The sequence below is a fragment of the Tenrec ecaudatus genome, chromosome 5 (genome assembly GCF_050624435.1).
Source record: "Tenrec ecaudatus isolate mTenEca1 chromosome 5, mTenEca1.hap1, whole genome shotgun sequence".
NCBI lineage: Eukaryota > Metazoa > Chordata > Mammalia > Afrosoricida > Tenrecidae > Tenrec > Tenrec ecaudatus.
Genome location: NC_134534.1, coordinates 138253997 through 138275987, shown reverse-complemented (window position 1 = coordinate 138275987; position 21991 = coordinate 138253997). Strand labels below are relative to the sequence as shown.

General features: G+C 45.9%; 1 protein-coding gene across 3 annotated transcripts in view; it reads right to left on the bottom strand.

The window, feature by feature from the left end:
* The window catches only part of ADAMTS9 (ADAM metallopeptidase with thrombospondin type 1 motif 9), a 180630-nt gene that overhangs the window by 93681 nt on the left and 64958 nt on the right, over window positions 1-21991 (bottom strand). For all 3 annotated transcript variants that reach the window (XM_075549934.1, XM_075549936.1, XM_075549935.1), the window contains exons 13-19: window positions 16827-17008; window positions 16602-16738; window positions 15784-15901; window positions 15446-15541; window positions 6311-6477; window positions 6089-6218; window positions 5313-5439 (exon numbers count right to left, since the gene is read on the bottom strand). In XM_075549934.1, the coding sequence (XP_075406049.1) occupies window positions 5313-5439; window positions 6089-6218; window positions 6311-6477; window positions 15446-15541; window positions 15784-15901; window positions 16602-16738; window positions 16827-17008 (957 nt within the window). The remainder of the gene's footprint in view (window positions 1-5312; window positions 5440-6088; window positions 6219-6310; window positions 6478-15445; window positions 15542-15783; window positions 15902-16601; window positions 16739-16826; window positions 17009-21991) is intronic.

Here is a 21991-nt window from a genome sequence, read left to right as displayed (position 1 = left end):
TCAACCAACCTACTGTTGTTGAATCAATTCTAAATCATAGTGACCCTGTAGGGCAGAGTAGAACTGCTCCATAGGGCTTTCAACGCTGAAACATCTTTTAAGAGAAGAGATTGCTCATCTCACTCAGACAGAGAAGCGCGGGGTTCAAACTGCTGACCTTTTTTGGCTGGCCATCAATGTTCAACCTACTGTTCCGCCAGGGCTCCTTTTAAACCGAGTCATTCCTTCACTGCCACGGAGTGGGTGCTGACTCAGTGACTCTGTGGGTTTCTTAGGCTGCGACTATTTGCGGGAGCAGAAAGTCCCGTCTTTCTGCTGAGGACCTGCTGGGGACACAGGTATCCTGCTGACCATGAGGACCGCAGCCCAATGAGGAACCGCGAGACCACCAGGACTTCTTTTAAAATGAAGAGAAAATTCTAAATAAATGATATTGTAATGTATGACTTTGTCTATTGGAATTAGCAATCCAGAAAAGAAAAGTTTTCTTCCTTTTTCAGTTTTACGAATTTTCATCTGATATCATGCGTGATTGAGAGCTTTACTGATGTCCACTACCCCCAACAATCCTCCCATCTGCACCTGTACAGGGGCGGAAATCTTGGGGGGAAAGGAGGTATCCCAGCCACATGCTTACCTTGGTATTTCTTACTACTTCTCCAAAGTAGGTCAGAACTGACCACATGGCAAGTAAAGTAGGCTACTGAGACTTTCTGTTAGAATGACATGGTATTTGGGGGATTTTATTCTAGCCTGGAACAAGGAACAAATATAAAACAATACTTTATCTCATCCTGTCACTGTGTAGCCCGGGCGGACTCACACTTCCCTAAGGAAGTGGGGCTAAAATGGGGACCGATTCAACAGAGGCATCTGGAACTTTCATCTGCCCTCTGATTCTTGGCTACCTTCACTTCACCTCCGTCACCATTTCCTCATGGAAAGGTTATTTTCCATCCTGGATATGGGAGGCGGGTGTCCTGACTCACATGAAAACATACTCGTATCTCAGACTGGAAAAGTATCCAGTCATGTCTCCCAGATAACCACATCATCCCTGAAATCTGAGCAGAGGACCTTGAAGAAGCTGGGGAAAGGTCAGAGCATTTCCTTAGAAATGTTCTCGTCAACATGCTGTTGTCCGAATGATACTTAATTTCTGTTTGAGGAGACAAAAAGTCTGGGAATAAATAATGCTGATGGTGGCCCAGCATTGTGCTGAAAGTCACACTGGTCAATATGAAAAATTTTGTATGGAGTATATACTTTACCACAATGACTTCAAATATGTACATACAAAATCAACTGTTTCACATTCTCTCTGGTGGTTGGTGTCTTGGAAAGAGGGCTCTTTGAGCGTTGCTGGGCTCCTTCACTTCATTGCACAGGACAAGCACATTTTTGTCGACTTTCAGGAAAGCATATTCCAAAGTGTTTGTTCAGAAGTGGAGCCTGAGGAAGCCCGTGTCCATGTGTCTGTGTGCGGGTGGGGGGACTGGTGGGATTCCATAGTTTTGTGGTTTCTGTGTTCCCAGACTTTTTCAGAGCCTCCAAAATGCCAGTCTGCATCATGAGTCTTCAAATAGGGCGGGGAGACAGTTTGCAAGGTTCTCCAATTTACTAGTCTGCCAGCGAGCCTCTCTCAGAACTAGTGTTCCCCCACACGCGTGCTAGAAACTGGGTTTCTATCACGTTAACAACTCTTTCCAGCTTGATCAGCCTCTGGTCTTCTTGGTTCCACGTGTAGTCACTCAGTAATAAGTCCTATACATCCTACTTGTAATGGCAAGGAAAAGACAGGACACTTCTTTTGGTACGTGTGTGTGTGTGTGTGTGTGTTTCTGTTTGGAGTGATGAAGTCTACAACTTAACAGATTGGGAAGTCAGTAAGCTATGATTTACAATACTGACATACATAAAAAACAACCACCACCGCCTGTCATTTCAGGCAGAGGTATACTCCTGTTTGCTACCAGGCTTCATCCGCTCAGCCTCAGCTCCTCTCTTTGGTTCTTCTTTGATTCCTGAGCTCTGTCCCTCCTACCATGGGGTATGACTACAATCCATCACTTTTCCTTTAACCAGTCACCGGCTCTGTTTTCATCCAACACATCCAACTGCCGGATGCAACAGTGGTAATATCCAACATCCGACCAGTTCTCTGAGCTGTGGCGTCCTTGTTTGGGCTCAGTGGAGTCTAAATTTCTTTTTAAAAAGAGCTAAGGATTAAAACAAACAAACACAAAAAAACGTGACTTTCTTCCAATGGAAAATTTTAAAGGGAGCCTGGCCATCGTCACTCATGGTCATCCGGCTGACCCTAACTCATAGTTGGCTCAGTTGTGGGTCAGAATAGAACTCCCTGCCCCTTTGAGTTTCCAAGGCTTTAAATCTTTAGAGGAGCAGAAAAATCTCATCTTTTCCCCACCGAGTAGCTGGTGGGTTAGAACTGCTAACCTTGCAGTTATCAGCCCAACACGTCGCCCCCTCTGCCACCAGAGCACCTTTGACAAACCTACTATATGAAATGGAAGGACTTTAAGCCTGGCATTTGATTTCACCTCACCAGGTCTCAAGATCTGTGGCACGGGGGTTAAATACAAGGAAGCTGAAAAAGGTTTGTGGGAAATGGAATTAAAAGCTAATTGAATTTCACCACAATTTTTTGAAGTCCCCTCACATAGCCTAGGACTATTTAAAAAATATTTTTTATTGGGGACTCTTACATCTCTTATCACAATCCATACATTCCTCCAATGTAGCAAACACATTTACACATATGCCGCCATCATTTTCAAAGCATTCTCTTCCCATTTAAGGCCCTGATATCAGCGCCCCATTTCTACTCCCTCCCTACCCCACAAACCCCTGATAAATTATAGATTATTTTTTCCATATCTTACATCGTCCTCTGTTGCCCCTCACCCACTTTTCCATTATTTGTCCCTCTGGTAGGGAGTTCTAGGTTGATCCTTGTATCTATTCCTCCTTTCTCCTCCCACCCCCTGCTAATCCTCCTAGTATCTCTACTCTCCTTGTTGGCTCTGAGGGGTTTATCTACCCTGGATTCTCTGTGTTTTGGGCTCTTATCTGTAGCAGTGTGCATGCTCTGGTCTAATCCATTTTGCAAGGTAGAATTGAAGTCATGATAGTGGGGTGAAGGAAGCACCAAAGAGTTAGAGGAAAGTTGTTTGTTTTATCGGTAATATACTGCACCCAGACTGGCTCATCTCTTCCCTGTGACCCCTCTGGCAAACTGTCTACAGATGGGCATTGGGTCGCTACTCCATGCCCGCCCCCTTCACATTGGGTATGGTTTTATTCTGGGTCTTAGATGCCTGATACCTGACCCAATTGACACCTCATGATCACACAGGCTGGTGTGCTTCTTTGATGTGGGCTTTGTTGCTTCTGAGCTAGATGGCTGCTTGTTTATCTTCAAGCCTTTAAGACCCCAGATGCTATATCTTTTGATAGCCGGCACAGAAAGGCAAAGCATGCATAATTGTGAACACATACTACAAAGACTCAGGAAAAAATAGCTATTATATTGTACTTCTTTCACTATCATGATTACCACCTTCTGTGTTTTAGTTTCCAACCAAGTTTCCAGTATGAACCAATAATATTAAACTTGAGAAAACCACATGAGATCCTCTATGTACTCTTTCATAAAACCTGGGAGAATCCCATGCCTTTTGTAACAAGTTTTTAACTTGAATTTTTGCTTTCCACCCGAGCTTCCAATACAGGAGACACCCGGCGACCATCAGATCAAGGGGTGTCATCACAAACGAAATTTCAGCTCATTATGCAATTTGCTCAAAGTGGAAAATCTCAGACTCTTGAAGTAGCAGCTCAAACATGATCTAGCCCCTCCAGCTGGTCCTCCGTGAGGCCACTCCAGGCAGGGCCCTTGAAGGATTAGTATATGATGAAGGGCCAATTCCCTCGCTCGGAATGATCCGCACGGACTTGCCTCCTCCGTGATCTAGCAGCGTGCATGCTTCGTGCTACAGGTGGGAGAGCGAGGCCTCTGTTCTCACAGGAAATTCTACCAAGTTTCTCTGGTGCAGTCAGTGGAAAAAATGACAGTTCAGGAGGCCCATGGAAGGCGGGGACCAGGACAGGGCACACAACCCCTGGCAACTACTCCATTTCCCAAGGGAGTAAACCTGACACGGAATATGCTCAAGTAGTATCAGCTACTTTATTACTGAAGCGTAAAACCAGCTTTCTGCTAGGGTCGAAGAGTACAGCTCAGGTCAGAGGGGCCAACTTTGAACTCCTCTCAACCCACCAACAAGCTGAAGGAACTTGGACCATTTATACCTAACTTCTCTCTACGACAGTACCTATGTCACAGTGGAGCTCTGAGAATTAAATAGCCTATTAATAGAATATTTAATAAAAGGGTAATCTAAAATGTCACTTTCCCCCTTAATGAGGTTGTCTTAAGGAATCTAGTCACAGGTTTAAACTAGTCCCCACTACTCCCTAAAACAAACAAAATTTTTAGTAATTTAGTTACAAAATTAGCTAATTATTTTTCTGAAAAGTACATTAAGTCCATGTGCTGAGGCAACGGTACCTCTAACAAGAATTAATACTGCCTAGTATAAATGTCCCCATTTAATGAATTTTTATTTTTTTGCAAGGAATTATATTAATACCTTTGGGCAAGCTAAGGAAGCAGCAGGCCAGTGATACTGGGTGATGAGGAATGTAGAGGGGTGGAAAGTGCCTGAAAGGTGGAGCTTTCGGGTCAGAATCCACCAAGACGTGGTGCATGTCCGGAGTCCTCCTCCCGCGCCAGCACTCCTCTGTTCACACACACTCTTGAATGGGCCACAAAATCTCCATTCTTGTCCAAGTCAAACCCCAAGCCAAACTCAGGGCCACTGCATCGATTCCAACTCAAAGGGACCCTGGTGGCGTCAGGGTCACAGGCTGGGCTGCTGAGAGCAAGGTCAGCAGTTCGAAACCACCAGCAGCTCCCTGCGAGAAAGACCTGTGGAAGCGCATCAAGCTTTGCTACCCCCCCACAGCGCTGCGCTCGTGGAAACCACGGGGCAGTTCTAACCTGCCCTGCAGAACTGCCATGAGCCAGAATCAACTTGATGGCTGTGAAGTTGGTTTTTGAGTTTATACTGTATTATTTGTAATGCTTAGGTAAAAAAGAAACCTGAAGAATGGAGAATTGGCTAACGCTTAAAACACAAGAAAGAGGACTGACGACGACCATCCCTCTGCTCCTCACACCAGAGGTCTGCTGCCCAGCTGGGAAGCCACGGGGCAAGCCAGGGGCTCACCTCAGTTCACAGTCTGTGCCGCAGGGTTCAGTGATGGGTGCGGGTGGGGGTAGCCGTTCACATCTGTGATCAGACACGGTAAAATGATCTGAATCTCTGGTGCACACAAGCTTTCTTTTCCGTTCCCCTGAACAGGTGAAGAAAAAAAATGAGCTGGAGAAAATTACCGCTATATAGATCAGGGATCAGCAAACTCTCTATAAAGGGCCAGACAGTCAATACTTTGGTTTTCCTAGCCATGCAAGCAGCCACAGGCAATGTAAGGGGTCTTCAAATAGTTCATAGAAAAATTAACTTGAGGGGACATAGAATTTAGACGTGAACTTTTTAGAGGTCCTTGCATATAATAAACCAATGGATGTGACTCTATTCCAATAAAGCTTTATTTACAAAAGTGGGAGACAGGCTGGATTTGGTCCACTGGCTACAGTTTGCTGACCTTTAATTTAGACAAAAGGAAACAAAGCAATAACACATAAATACAAATATCCATATTTCAGGGGAAGTTTAATATGAATACGTATCCATATTTCAGGGGAAAGTATTATCGCACAGATGACTCTACACAGTTTACCCTGGGTGTAAACGCTCAGATGAAGAACATATGTCTCATATTCTGAATCCCTTAAAAAGTTAAGCTTGACAGTCAGTAGGACCAGAGAAATTCTGAGAAAGGAGGAGAGAATGCAAGTAGCCAGAAAGTTTATATATTGACTTCTTTTTCAAAAGAAAACAAAAACAACCCCCTTCCCCAAACTCAGGCCCCCAGCAGATACCTTGGCAGGGCTTGCTGCAAGCTTGCCAGGGCCCGTGGCTGTTCCAGTAAAATTGGTAAGGCTTGTCTTCGATGGGAATATTGAAAGAATAGCGCACGTCGGGCTGACTCAGGGTTCCCACCGACAACACCTGGAAAGTGCACACAAAATGGGAAGCGTGTTTGCATGCCGGGAATTCCCAGGGGGAAGGAAGGGGTGGTGGACTTGTGATCCAGCTTTTACCTGAACCAAAAGTTCTTGCTCAATGCGATCCGTGGAGTTGAGTCTTTCCACCACCAGGTCGGATCCGCTGTATTCTATCACAGCCCTCCCGATGGGGATTTTCGTTTTGAACATGGTGACGACAAAGTTTCCATTTAGGAAGTATTCTCCGTTACTGTCTGATAATGCTGCCGAGGAGAGAAGAGGATTCTGTGAGCTGCTGCCAATTACCACCTGGTTTAAATACGAATCCACACCCCGGTTGGCAGGGAGCTATGGTGCAAAGACTTTAAAGCCAGGCAGACATTAGTTCAAATGCCACTTCTGCCACTTGCCAGCGGTAGAGCCACCAGAAATGCAACTCTCTGCCTTCGTTTCCTGAGCTCTAAAATGGGACACCCTCTTCTCATGGTGCCTGGAAAACTTAGGAAATAATATAAAACAGGGGTCCAAATGACCCTGGAGAAATGCTTGAGTGGAGTAACCAGACACTGGTCAACTGAGGATGTGACAGAGCTCACCAGGGGTGGTGGCAGCAGGCCCACCTCTCTGTCAGCCCCGCACATGCACATCTAGGGAGAAATGGGCTCCACAGGGCTTTCAACGGCTGCTTTTTCAGAAGTACAGCAGCGGGCCTTTCTCCTGAGGCACCTGTGGGTGCCTTCCACCTCCAATCTCTTCAGTTAACAGTCAAGCACCTTAATGGTCTACACCAGCGGTTCTCAACCTGTGGGTCATGACCCCTTTGGGGGTGGAACGACCCTTTCACAGGGGCTGCCAGGTTCATCACAGTAGCAAAATGACAGTGATGAAGTAGCAACAAAAATAATTTCATGGTTGCGGCTGGCGGGGGGGGGGGGGTGTGTGTGTGTGTCACCACCACATGAGGAACTGTGGGTTGAGAATCACAGGTTTACACCATCGCAGGGACGTCTCTAATCAAATCAGACCAGTAAAAGACTATAGAAGAGGAAAGAAAATGCTCCTTCCAACGCAACTATTAATATATTGACGGGCCACCCAGTGAGCTTTCACCAAAGATGGTCTTCTTTCAAATTTTACTGATAACACCCAACGTGAAGTGCAAACTGAACGATGACCCCGAGGTCATATGACTAGACTGGAAAAACGATGCCGGAACTCTGCATCACGTTGCTTTCATTTCCAACCCAACAGCCTACGCAGATCGAAAGGGCAACCTACATGTTCTTAACTCCAAGGCCAAATAAACTTAAATACTTTGCTTTTTGATTAATTCCTCAAGATAAAACCCCAATTATACTTTTCCCACATTGTATTTACTACAAAGATGTTTTAATCTCTTTGGGGACAGGACGTGGCACCCCATCAGACTCAACAGGAAAACACTCCTAAAGGTCAACAAACAGACCTTGAACTATTTATAGGTTTTTTTTGGGGGGGGGTCATATGTTTTTTATTGTTGTTGTTTTGACTTCTTTGGTTGCTTTGACTTTCAATGTCTTGTTTCTGTGTCTATTATTTTCTCTGCAGGTCTATCTGGATAAGGTAGATGGGATAAACACTTGGGAGGAGAAAACGATGGGACCAATGGTTCTGGGGGGAACAGGGGAGGGGGGAGAAGGAAGTGGGTGTTAACAAACCCAGGGAAAAGGGAACAACACGTAACCAAAAATCAATGGTGAGGAGGGTGTAGGAGGCCTGGCAGGGCTTGATCAAGGGCAGTGTAACCAAGAGGAATTACTGAAACCCAAATGAAGGTTGAGCATGATAGTAGGACAAGAGGAAAGTAAAAGGAAATAGAGGAAACAAGTAGGAGGCAAAGAGCATTTATAGAGGTCTAAATACAGGCATGTACATATGTAAATATATTTATATATGATGATGGGGAAATAGATCTATGTGCATTTATTTATAGGTTTAATACTGCGGAAGCAGATGGACATTAGGCCACTACTCAAGTACTCCCTCAATGCAAGAAAACTTTGTTCTTTAACCTGGCATTCTATGATGCTCACCTTCCTGACACAATCTCTGAAGACAATGTGGGTGCATAAGCAAATGTGGTGAAGAAAGCTGATGGTGTCCAGCTATCAAAAGCTATAGCATCTGGGGTCTTGAAGGCTTGAAAATAAACAAGCAGCCACCTAGCTCAGAAGCAACAAAGCCCACATGGAAGAAGCACACCAGCTTGTATGATCACAAAGTGTCGATAGGATCCGGTATTAGGCATCAAAGACCCAGAGCAAAAATCATAAAGTGAATGGTGGGGGGGGGCGGGGCGAGGGTAGAGTGCAGAGTGGAGGCCCAAAGTCAATATGTAAGCAATTGGACATCTCCTTACAGAAGGGTCTGGGGAAGAAGGCAGGCCAGTCAGGGTGCAGTACAGCACCAATGAAACATACAGCTTTCCTCTGGTTCTTTAATGCTACCTGCCCCCACTATTATGACCCTAATTCTATCTTACAAATCTGGCTAGACTAGAGCATGTACATGGGTACAGATAAAAGCTGGAAACACAGGGACAGATAAATTCCTTGGGACCAATATTGTGAGTAGCCATACCAGGAGGGTAAGAGGAAGATAGGGGGAGAAAGAAGAAATGGATCACAATAAAAATGATCACTATAACCCCCTCCCAGGGGGATGGACAACAGACAAGATGGTAAAGGGAGACATTGGACTGTGCAAGACATAAAAAAATAATAATTTATAAATTGTCAAGGGTTCATGAGGGAGGGAGGGGAAAAATGAGGAGCTGATACCAAGGACTCAAGTAGAAAGAGAATGCTTTGAAAATGATGATGGCAACATATATACAAAAGTACTTGAGACAGTGGATGTATGTATGGATTGTGATAAGAGTTGTAAAATCTGGGGAGCGGGGAGGGAGGAGAAAAAAATAAGAGGACCTGATGCAAAGGGCTTAAGTGGAGAGCAAATGCTTTGAGAATGATTGGGGCAGGTAATGTATGGATGTGCTTTATACAATTGATGTATGTATATGTATGGATTGTGATAAGAGTTGTATGAGTCCCTAATAAAATGCAAAAAAAGAAAAGAGGAGGAAAAAAAGAGAAAATGATTAGGACAAAGAATGTACAGATGTGCTTTATATAATTGATGTATGTATATGTATGGACTGTGATAAGAGTTGTATGAGCCCCTAATAAATTGTTTTAAAAAAAAAGAGTTGTAAAATCTCCCAGTAAAATGATTAAAAAACAAAAACAGAAAAAACCCCTGCAGGACTGAGTAGAACTGCCCCATAGGATTTCCAAGGCTATAATCTTAATTGAAGCCGGCTGCCTCAACTTCCTCCTCTGGAATGGCTGGTGGGTTTGAACCACTGTTTACTTTGCTGCTCAGCATTTAACCATTGTGCCACAAACAACAAATAGAGACTAGATGTCACACACAGAATTTCAGTTGTTGGGTTTTTTTTTACATTTTATTAGGGGCTCATACAACTCTTATCACAATCCATACATATACATACATCAATTGTATAAAGCACATCCATACATTCTTTGCCCTCATCATTCTCAAAGCATTTGCTCTCCACTTAAGCCCTTTACATCAGGTCCTCTTTTTTTTTCCCCTCCCTCCCCGCTCCCCCCTCCCTCATGTGCCCTTGGTAATTTATACATTGTTATTTTGTCATATCTTGCCCTATCTGAGTCTCCCCCCACCCTTCTCTGCCGTCCATCTCCCAGGGAGGAGGTCACATGTGGATCCTTGTAATCAGTTCCCCCTTTCCAACCCACTCACCCTCTACTCTCCAGCATCGCCCCTCACACCCTTGGTCCTGAAGGTATCATCCACCCTGGATTCCCTGTGCCTCCAGCTCCCATATGCACCAGTGTACAACCTCTGCTCTATCCAGTCCTGCAAGGTAGAATTCAGATCATGGTAGCTGGGGGGAGGAAGCATCCAGGATCTGGGGGAAAGCTGTGTTCTTCATCAGTACTACCTCGCACCCTGACTGACCCATCTCCTCTCCTAAACCCCTCTATGAGGGGATCTCCAGTGGTCGACAAATGGGCCTTGGGTCTCCACTCTGCACTTCCCCCTTCATTTAATATGGTATATATATTCTTCTTTTTTTTTTGCATGATACCTTATACCTAGTCCCTTTGGCACCTCGTGATCGCACAGGCTGGTGTGCTTCTTCCATGTGGGCTTTATTGCTTCTGAGCTAGATGGCCGCTTGTTGACCTTCAAGCCTTTAAGACCCCAGACACTATCTCTTTTGATAGCCGGGCACCATCAGCTTTCTTCGCCACATTTGCTTATGCACCCGTTTGTCCTTGGCAATCGTATCATGGAGGTGTGCAGCCAATGATATGATTTTTTGTTCTTTGATGTCTGATAACTGATCCCTTCAGGATCACACAGACTGGTGTGTTCTTCCATGTGGGCTTTGTTGCTTCTGAGCCAATTTCAGAGTTTTAAATAAGTTTTTTTTCAAGAGTGTGTGAGCCTTTTTAGTAAAGCAGCTATTAAACATTTTAGTTTTATAAGCCAGTGAAGATGTAGGTCCATAGTGGGTCCTCTATCAATGATGAACAGTAGGGTGATCGATGGAACCTGACACTGGTGATAAGAATACAGTCCTTCTAGCCAAATGACTCATCCCCAGTCAGTGGAAACCTCTGGCAATCACATTTCTCCAGGGCCTCTGCAACATGAGACTCACTAGCCAAGCAAGACGCAGGACTGTCAATGGGTCACTGATTAGAGATGAGGTTAGTTCGGTGGCACCTTAGGCATCCTGACGCTGTTCTCTGAGGTGAATCACTTACAAGGTGACTGCATGATGGGCTGCCAACACAGCCACCCAATTCTTTCAAGTTAAGTCTTTTGCCAGCAACCCAGCTGACATTTCACCAACAGGGGAAATGAGCCGTCACAAGGCCTGTTCTACGAATTAAGCGGTATTACGATGCAACGTGTAGGTGCCTCTTCTAGTCATTTGGGGGCTCCTTTCTGATATCCACATGTTCTCTCTCCTGCTCACGCTTCCCTCAGGCATTTCACCCTGCACTGCTTGTTCCTTAGCCCGTGGACAGTGATCTAAGACTTCTCTCCTTATTTGCTCTGTTAAACGACTTGGCCCCAGACATCTTTAAAGCCATCCGTTGGAATGAAGCTCCTGCTCTGTCTTGAATGAAATCAGTCCCTGCCTTCCCATTACTACAATTAATCCAGGGCTGAGTATACTGGAGGCATATGAGTATCACTGAAATTCCCACTTTTTTTCTTTTGAGGAAGTAATCTAGTGGCTTTAACCCAACAGGAGGGATGGGTCTTTGTGAAAGGACAATCTTTGACAGTAAGTCTTTCTGCTTCTGTATCTTGTAAAACATATGCTTTTTGTGAAAACAAGCGCCTACTGCCCCACCTCCCACTCATGCTGCTCTCTCAAAACTCACTGCCATCGAGTTCCCGAGAACGTAATTCTTCGTGGGTGTAGAATGCCCAGTCTTTCTCCTGGATTAGTTTACCTGGCACCGCACTGCCCTCACCCGACTGGGCTGAGGTCCTCTCTCCTGCACATTGTGCCCTGACCCAAAGGGCCGGAGAGAGTGGCTGGGCTCCCCTCATAGAAACATGTGAAGGATGAGGATGACAAACCCCTTGGCCCCAGACATCTTTAGAGTCACCAGTTGGAAAGAAGCTCTTGCTCTGTCTTGAATGGAATCAGCCAATGCACCAGCTGTGAAGGGCCCGGACAATATTTCCCTATGGACTTAAACACCTGCCCAGTGCATTTGCTGATCTTCCTCCAAGTCGAGGGTAAACATTTACACACCCTGGACTTGATGACAACATCAAATTCTTCCTAAATTGTTAAGTAACCATTGTAAGGTCCAACGCTTCGAGGTCCCAACTTTCACACCCAGTGAACTGCGACTGTGTGCTCTGTAGGCTGGCCTGCCATTTGCTGCCAGAGAGCCCACTGGAGGCCGGCAGGTGATTTTCTCATAATATTTCATTAAAGAGCCACAACTGGTGCAGGCCGCCTGTCCCAGATGACAAATCTTCTTTAATTTCTACTTTCATTCTTTAAAACGAGATTAAGGACCCTTCAGTGAGAAATAGAAGGTTATCAGGTGGCCCTCCCTGAATGCAGGCTCCTGACCTGCGTTGATTAAATTGCATTGGAGGGAGATTATTTTTCCAGGAAGGAGAAGAATAGAGGAGGAGCCTTCTCTCTTGTAAGGAGAAGAAAGGCTCAGCTGAAGACAGTCTTCTGCTCTCAGCAAGTTAATTTATAAAGGAGGCTTCATGCAGTGCTGTTGATTTAATTAGGAAGTCACCGGGGCACAGCGTCATGTGCCCACATTTATAACCAAGTGCACGAAGAGGAACGACTGGCCCATCTTGGGCAGTGGTGGAGAGAGAAATAAGGGGTTCCCACAAAAATAATTTAAAAGGGGTTCCCATGAAGTTTGTTCAATGATTTTTAGCCAACAATCCATCAGCTATTTCTCACTCAACCCACTGCTATCAAGCCGACGCCAGCTCACCGCAGCCTATCGCCAGGGTACAATTGTCCCTGTCAGTTTCTGGAACTATAACTCATTACAAGAGTAGAAAGCCTCATCTTTCTTCCTCAGAGTGGCTAGTGGTTTTGAACTGCTAACCTTGCATTTAGTAGCCCAACTTATAACCACTATGCTACCAGGTCTCCTTAGGAGGGTAGAGAGAAAGCTGATACTGCCATAGAGTCGTTTATTCCAAGGAAGACTTGGGGATCTCTGAAAAAGGGGATGATTGTGTGTACATTCAAGATAACAAAGACAGCAGATGAATGAATACCTCAACAGGTAAGCACTCGTTTACTAAGGGGCCAGGCGAAGGCTTTCTGTCAGGAGCTGTATAACATTAGTGGTCACATGGAGAAGTTAAGAAACACGGCTTCTAAACTCAGCTGATGACAGCTCAGTCCTCTTAGTTGCTCAGGGCAAGACCTTGGCATCATCCTTGATTATTCCTTCTCTCACACACCATATTCAATCCTTCGACCCAAACTCGACCGCTTGACCTTCAGAACGTGTCAAGAGCTCATGGCATACACCAGCCAATGCCCCCCGCCCCCACAACACACACGTCCTATTGTCAGCCAAAGCACAAGGATCAGTCTCTCTCTCTTCATCTCTATCTCCATCTCCTCCTCCCCCTCTCTCATTAGTCCAGTAAATTTCTACCCACTGTCTGCTTCTACTTCCTACCCCTCTCTCGCCATCTGTCCTCAGTATAAGAGTCAAAGTTCATCCTTTCAAGACATTAATATGATCTTTCATATCCTATCATTCCTTAGCTCGAAACCTCCTATAGGCCCTTCACATCTCTGAGGAGAATCTGAATCCCTTGGTTCTAGGACCCTATGATGCTTGATTCTAAGTGTCAACTTGCCTGGGATGGTTCCTAGTTATTTGCTCAGGCCCAAGTCTCAGTGCTGTTATGCAGCTGTATTGTGTGATTAAATCAGGTGGCCTTAAAAAAAAAGCCAACTCCTCCCCACTGCGTAGGTGGGTCTCATGCAATGTGAAGGCCTGAGGAGCAGAGGCCACAAGGACTCACACACAGGGGGAAGAAAGGGGGTGAGAAACCGTCTTTCCCTAGAGCTGGTACCCTGATGTGAACTTCCAGTAGTCCCCCAAACTGTGAGACGGAAAAATCTCTTGTTTTGTTAGAACAAAATTTTCTTGAATTGAGGGAGGGTATGAGCAGAGGCCTGAAGTCCATCCACTACCTCGGTGTATTGCCATATATGTACAGGTGTGTATATATGTAATTCATAATACATTAATTCATTAAGAAATAGAGACTGTAACTGTTTACGGGATTACAAAGCCCAGTCTTCCGCCTAAGGAGCTGCTAGTGGTTTTGAACTTCCAACCATGTGGAGCACAGCCTCATGTATAACCACTACCCCACCAGTACTCAATAGGACTACTCATTTCACAATAATTGCAAATCCTTGAAAACCTGATTTGAATCCTTTCTATTTTCCAAAATTTAGAGTAAGTCGGTTGCCGCTGAGCTGGCTCTGGCTCGGAGTGACCTTATGCATAACAAAACTAAACACTGTCTGGTTCTGTGTCATCTCCCTGATCATTATGTGAGCCCATCGGTGTGGCTCCCCGAGTCAAGCCATCTCACGGAGAGCTTGTAAACCCCCGGCTATAGCCCAAAACAGCAGCACAGCATGAACCCATATGCTGAGAGCGAGTGTATGCTGATTATGATGTTTCCGAAGTGAACTGGAGACATACATTACCCATAGATATATGAATGGATCTTGGCCTTGGACTTTATCAGAACCCTAACCTAAGAACATTTAGTTTTTATGTCATGTCATAATTCTTATGGCCCAACTTGATACTCTCAGGGCGAGATCACTAAAGATATGGGTGTTAACTAGCCTATGTGATCCAAAGATTGTAAATAAAATCCAAATCCAAAGGAGAAACTGTTATCAGAGCTTAAATTGTGCACAGCTGATTTGCAGAAGGTTATGGATGACAGTGGAAACCCAAACTCCATTTTCAGGCTCCCCACAAGGATCCATCCTTCAGAGAAGGCTATGTACTAGCCTTGCTTTCCAACAGAGAGCATTGTAAGGCCAGGTCAACGCATGATGTAATTTGCTTAAAATGCAACATCTTATCACTTGATCTTTCTTGTGACCCATTTTAAAGTTAATTCAATTTTTAATATTTTCTGCTTTCTTTTTGACTGAAGTTTTCCTGTTTTGTTTTATCATTGTTGGCGTTCCTTGTCTTTGTTTTGCGTGATTTTTTGGTATATGAAATACAGGATTGGCAGATCTATGGAGACAGTTACTAGATTGATCATCGCTTAAGGGCATGGCCGGGGAGGATGAGCGAAATGAGGAGCTAACACCAGTGAGCCTGAGAAAGGAGAAAATATTCTGAAATGGATTGAGGTGATTTCTAAGTCATGCTTCTAAATGTGACTGGACCACTAAATATTATGACATGCAAAGTGCATGCCAATAAAAAACTAATAATGAGCTTTCAAGATGAACTCCCTCAGGTAGAAATTCATGTCACAGGGAAATTCTCTGTGTAAGACAGGGGTAAAGAAGTGGTCAGCCCACTAACCCCCTCCCCTAGAGAACCAGAGGCCCGCATCCCGTCTCACCTAAATAGTTGTCATCCTCGTACTTCCCCGAGAAGCTGTGCTGCCGCACGTCGAGGCTGGTCGCACCTGCTGGGATTCGGACCACGTTGCTATAACCTGGGAAGAAGCGAGCAAACCTTCAGAGCTCCTCAGAGTGGCTCTCTCCTCTGAGCACGGGACAAAAGGCATGCGACAAAGGATAGAATGTCATTCTCCCCAACCGGCGCCTTCGAGCCGGATGGATAATGCACTGGAACAAGATTGATTTTATGCCTGATACGAATACGCTTGCATATTACAAGTGACTAACAGTGTTTACACTTTGTCCATTTTGCTTTTCACCGTCCCCGGGCACTTACCGTAACGCACTAGATTAAATGTTCCCGCTACCGTTTTGCATGAAGAATTATCACCACCGCACACCCCGCATTTATCTCTCCGGGCTTTGGAGTTTAAAATGCGGTCACATCCAGCTTCCTTTAAAAAGAAAACAATGGATGGAAAGGGTCAGTATGGCAAATGATGGCGTTCTGTGAATGGTGGGCGTTCAAAATGACGGGAACAGTCTAAAAATGTGCTTCATGGACCAGCAGTTCCTCTTCATGACAGCTTTTCCTGGAGGCAAACCATCAATCTATAACATATGGGCTTAATTTTAAGGATGGAGGTTATAATAAAGGAGTGTGTGTGTGTGTGTGTGTGTGTGTGTGTGTGTGTGTGTGTGTAAATTACTACAATAAATCCCCCAGGGTAGGTTTTGTGTAAGCCCCCACACAGGCTGAGGAGGTCAGGAAAAAAAACAAAAGGCCAAAGTCTCTGCCATGGAGTGAATTCTGACTCACAGGGACCCTGTAGATCAGGGTAAAACTGCACCTGTGGGTTTCTGAGACTTTCACTGTTTACGGAGTAGAAAGCCTCATCGTTCTCCTGCTGAGCAGCTAGTAGCTTCAAACTGCTGAGCTTGCTGTTGGCAGGCCTAGCCTAAACCCCACTACACCACATGGTTCTCAAATCCTGCCATGTAGAGAATCCAGGGCTGGTGCCACCACCACCCTGGGGCAGGGCTGTGCTTTGAGAACCACTGCCCTATAGATACTACACAGACATTAGCAGTGGCTTTCTCCCAAGGCTGCCACATAGCACAGCTTGGCAGTGAGACAACACATCTGGGACATACCTGGCACACGCCTTGGACACAGATATCGCTGGTGTGCCGTCCACAAGGAGTTCCATCCACCACTTTGTCTTGGAGCTTGTAGTAGGCCGAGTCTCCGGCCACCCGGCAGAACAGTTTGCAGCGGTCCTTGAACAAAACTGGACAGAAGAACGTGATGTCACGGGATGCTTGTGCCTGGGCCCGGAGCCAGCCAGGCGAGGCGGGCTCTTCCCCTGAACTACTTACTTCCACTGTACTTGGGGACCCAGCGCACGGTGGGGGACAGCCCGTGGAAGTTAAAATGCTTCCCGTTAAAGTGAGCGCACTGCTCCTCTCGGAAGTCGCCTTTCTGCTTGAGACATGGCTCCGTGTTGCAGGACTTGAATTTCTTTCGGTGCCCGACACAGTATTTGCCGCCATGTTTTGGCCTGAGGAAATAGAAAGCACGCACAACGCTGTGTTGTCACTGCCCCTCTGCTGTGATGTCTTGTCCGGTATGGACGTAAACCGAGGCGACAAAACTATTGGGGAAAGGATTGGGTCCTCTGAAACGCGAGTCGGTTTGCCTTTGGCCTTTCACAGCATTACTCTCACGGCACTGGGAGGCCAATCACCCTGGGTGAGCCTCGGTCTGCCCATCTGCAAAACGGGCTGCAGCTGGTCAGGCTGGGGTGAGGGCAAGACGAGAGCACTAAAGTCTGGAGCACAAGGCCTTGTGCCTATTAGGCTGTCTGCTGCCCGCTTTCTCTGGGGACATTCACGTCCTTCCTTGTCCACAACAGAGACAGTGAGAGGCACCATGTAAGAGCCGGGTTGCTTCCTTTCTGCCTCCTGGACCTTAATATGCTCACAGGACAGTCTTAAAGCTGCGCGGCTCCACCTCCCCTCATTCCGCTCCCCCACAGCCACTGCGGTTATCTGTCTTGTTCCAATATAAAGTGGGATGCAGGGAATATACTCCTATTCTGACTAACTTGCCTGGGGCGGGCGGTGGGGGGTTGGGCAAGGGAGAACGACGTGGACTGGGTTCATTACCTTTCGTGTGACAAGAGTATGGCGCACGCCTTGCGAAGCACCACAGTGTAAATTTAATCCTGTACATGCATTTTCCAGATGTGACCCCAAGAGGAAATTATACAGCCCAGTCAGCGCCTCGCCAAGTTCATCATGGAAACGGGAAGATCACAGAATCATAGGAAGTCAGTGCTCACCCACCCAGGGCAGGAACGGCTCAGATTGCACAGCCACCCTAGGGCACCCCTGAACCCAAAAGAAAGTTTCCCTCTTTTGTCTTTAGAACAAATTGCTCAGAGCAACTCTCACCATGAGGAACGTTTGGCGGTAACCAGGGAAACTTGTTTTTTTTTTTTCAGAAATGGGAACTATGGCCATGTGCCCCTAAAGCTGAGACTCTGAAGGCGCCTGGGAGTGCTAGTAAGGCTCTGGAGTTGGATGGGGGTTTCAGTCTTGGCCCTATCCTTGCTGTGTGACCATGGAATCGTTCTTATTTCTCTGAGCTTCATTTTCCCCTCCTCTAAATATGAGTACCTGAAAATGGTAGCTACTGCAATGTTGTTGCAGTCCCAGGAGTCCAACGCTACAGTTTGTTTTAAAGCCTGACACAGTCTGCATGAGGAGGCAGGCCTCAGGGGGAGGAGGCAGCTGGAGAAGCTTGCCCTGATACTCAGCAGCAGAGAGAAAGCTGGAAAAGTGAGGGAAGGCCAAAGGCTTTGCACCTGTAAGCTGGATGACCTTGTACAAACCACCTGGCTTCTCTGAGCAATGTCCTTGGCGCTTAAAACAGACGCAGCCCCTGCTGCCTCCCAAGCTTGCACTGAATCTGACAAGGTTGGCGAGGAGCCTGGTAAATATTTACTGTGGTGCATCATGAAGCCGGCATCGAACCCACCCACTGCCATTGAGCCGATTCTGACTCATGGATCGAGGAGAACTGGCACGTTCGGCTTTCCAAGGCTACAACTCTTCACGGGAGCAGAAAGCCTCTTCTTTCCCTTGTGGAGTCAAACTGGTGACTTTGTGGCTGGCAGCTCAATGCGTAATTCACTATCCCACCAGGGCTCCTTAGCCTGCATCTAGGGATGCAAAATGGTGCATAACCCAGCCATATCTGTGTCAGACTGTCTGTGCCTCCCCAATCACAGCACCACAGATGGGTTACATGGCACTTAGCTTGCCAACATTCTCCGATCGCTTTCCTAAGTGCGGGGCTGATACGGTACTTTTGCGTCAAGCAAAAAGAGGTTCAGAAAAATTGCGTAATTTGCTGAGGTCATGCGGATCATAGAAGAGTGGCTCCAGAACAGGAAGTCAACGTTTCCCACTGTGCTCTTCCTGCTGCGCCATCCAGCGGCCTTGGGCCCGCGGCTTGTCTCTATCTTTTTTAGTGCCAGGGAAAGGTCCAGTCTTGCTTTCCTGGCTACCAAGTCCATTCCTCAGTACCAAGACCTTGCAGCCTCACGCACAACTAATCACAGGTTGCCCGTGAATAATGCAGGAAGTGCTCAGGCGAAACTGGTTTAAGATAGGCTACAAGGAAGAACGCACACACACACCACACACACAGACACACACACACACACTACACCCACCCCCCCTTGATTTCCCCTTAAGCCCAAATCACTGTTTGAAATGCCTCAACTGACAATGGTGGATTGATTACTTAGTTCATGAAAACAGCTCACATTTCTTGCCCTTAGAAACTAACGTTTTAAAGATGCTGATCTTCAGCAGACTCTTGAAATGTATGCGGCACAGTCACTGTTTGTGCTGCAAATACTTCTGATGGGTGTTTGTTGGCGGCTCACCTCAGGAGGCTAACACCTTCCTCCCTCGAACCATGGCAGCGAGCATGCTGTGACGTATTTTGTACAACCAGTGCTTTTTTCTCTTCGTAGACAACACATAAAAAACACTATATGTAAGAGGCTATCTTGCTGAGAGGTTTTAGACATGGACTGTGGAGCCTCGGCATTTCAATCCTTTTCTTGCTTCTTAATACAGATGCAGTCAAGTGAGCTGCTTAACATTGCCGAGCTTCAGTCTCTTCATTTACAAAAGGAGGTTGATATTAATATCGGTTTTTTAGGATTCAGTGAAGACTGACTGATGCCTTGAAGGACTAAAAATGAATTTGGCAAAAAGCACATGCTTAATGAATGTTTAGCTATTTCAGGGGCCAGCAAATGACTGCCTGTGGGCCAAATCCTGCTTGATGCATGGCCTGTGGGCTTAACTAGGAGCTCTGGTGGCATAGTGATTAAATACTGGGCTGCTAACCTGCAAGGTCAGCAGTTCAAAACCACCAGCCACTCCACGGCAGAAAGATGGGGCTTTCTACTCCCAGTATCAGTTCCAAGCTCAGCCAGTTCTACCTGTCCTATTAAGATTACCATGAGTTGGCATTGACTTGAGGGCAGTGCGTTTGGTTTTATGGTTTGTATCCTATTTATTATCTAACTCAAAGGAGGAATATTTCATGGTGTATAAAATCCCATGAAATTCAAATTCCGGTGTCCACAGATAAAGATTTATTGGAACATAGTGACCTCCATCATTTATGGTGGAGTGTTGTGACCCAGACTAAGGAACCCACAAAATCTAAACTATTTCCTCTCTGGAGCATTACAGAGAAAGTGTGTTAGCCCTTGAGGTATTCTCACATGCCGCTTTCCATGTTCTGACTCAGCCATCCTGAGGGTGGTTGGTACAATCAGTTGCTCTTGAATTGATTACCAGGCCTTTTTATTTTCCAGAGGAGCTAGGTCCCCAAAGTTATTTGGCCTATTACCCCATTTTCAGAAGAAAAAAAAAATATATATATATATCAACTATCCCCCAGCAATGAAAAACGTCCATACAATAGCCCATAATCCACTCACTCACTCGTTCACTCCCATCCAGCCGATGATGGCTCATAGTGACCCTACAGGACAGGATAGAACTGCTCTTTTAGTTGTCAAGACTGTAACTCTTTACGAAAGTAGAAAGCTCTGTTTATGTCCCAAAGTCCAGCTGGTGGTTTTGAACTGCTAACCTTGCAGTTAGCAGCCAAACACACAACTAATTAGGGCAGAGTACCTTTCAGATGTGAAAGATCTGTTTTCACAGCGGCCCTGGATCACTCCAGCACCCCCAGGGGGCAGTATCACCCACTCTGGGAAACACTGTACCAGTGAGCTGAACTTGTCTGACTAGAGGGAGCTGAGTTCAAGAAGCAGGAGAAATCAACTCAGGCCTCCCTGACCCCAAAGCTCCAGAGCTGCCTTTCTCTACCATGCTGTCTTCTCAGAAGAGAGACTTCTTCCTGGACAACCCATGATCTGGTACTTTAATTACATTTTACATAAAAGTCATTTCTCAATTCACTAGTGCTAACTTCAATAACTGAAAACTTGCTCCTCTGAAATTCATGGTTCTTCTTAGTTTCAGACAGTGTGCTTGCTGCCTGACTGGTATATACCCAGTAGTAGGGAAGGGCATAGCCATCTCTGAGGTCACCATCCAGAAGGGAAAACGTTCATTTTGTAATTGAGCAGTTCAGCTGGATAGGCGTATTTTTTCCATGTAAGCAAATGCTGGAAATGACAGGAAATGCAGCTTTAAAAAATAATATTCACCACAGTTTCCAACTACCAAGTTCCTTTGAAACACAATGTTGCATGTCAAATAGGGACGGAAAGGCTTGAAGGAAAGGGCGAGATTTAATTACTATGGAAGTAACTACTCAGGGCAGCCAAGTCAAAGCTCTCATTCAAGCACGTGTGAAACAAGCAAGCCTGCGAATGCATACATGGGGACTTCAACATTAGTGGGAAATTTCTATTATCTTTTAATCCCACTTCTCCATAAACTTTTTTAAACCTCCCCACTACCCACCCCTGACACCCCCCCCACCACACACACACACACACACACACACACACACACACACACACACACACCCCACGGGGAAATTCATTCTGTGGCCAAAGCGATGCAGGAATTGGGGGGAAGGTCACTGTAGGTTCATTCTATCCTCAAGGAAAGCTAAACTTTGGTCTGAAAATGGCTTTGAACAGAGATCACAACTTCTCTGCTGGCTTAGAATGAACTTGGGGCAAGTTTCCATCGGTTAGCACAAGGGCAGGATTTCTAAGGGTACCCCCCGCTGCCAAGGAGGCAATGTGCTTCCTGTGCTTAAGGGGATTGTTAAAAGTATAGGTCTGATGTCCAGGGGCAGGGAATGATGAAGAGCTACACAAAGATTAGATGGCAGCGAATGGAGCTCAACTCCAAAACCAAACCAAGCTGACCACCACTGAGCACATTCTGACCCATAACAGTGGCCCCTTCAGAGTAGAAGGGCTCAGTGGGTTTTTTCAGACTTAACTCTTTATGTGAGTTGAAAGCCT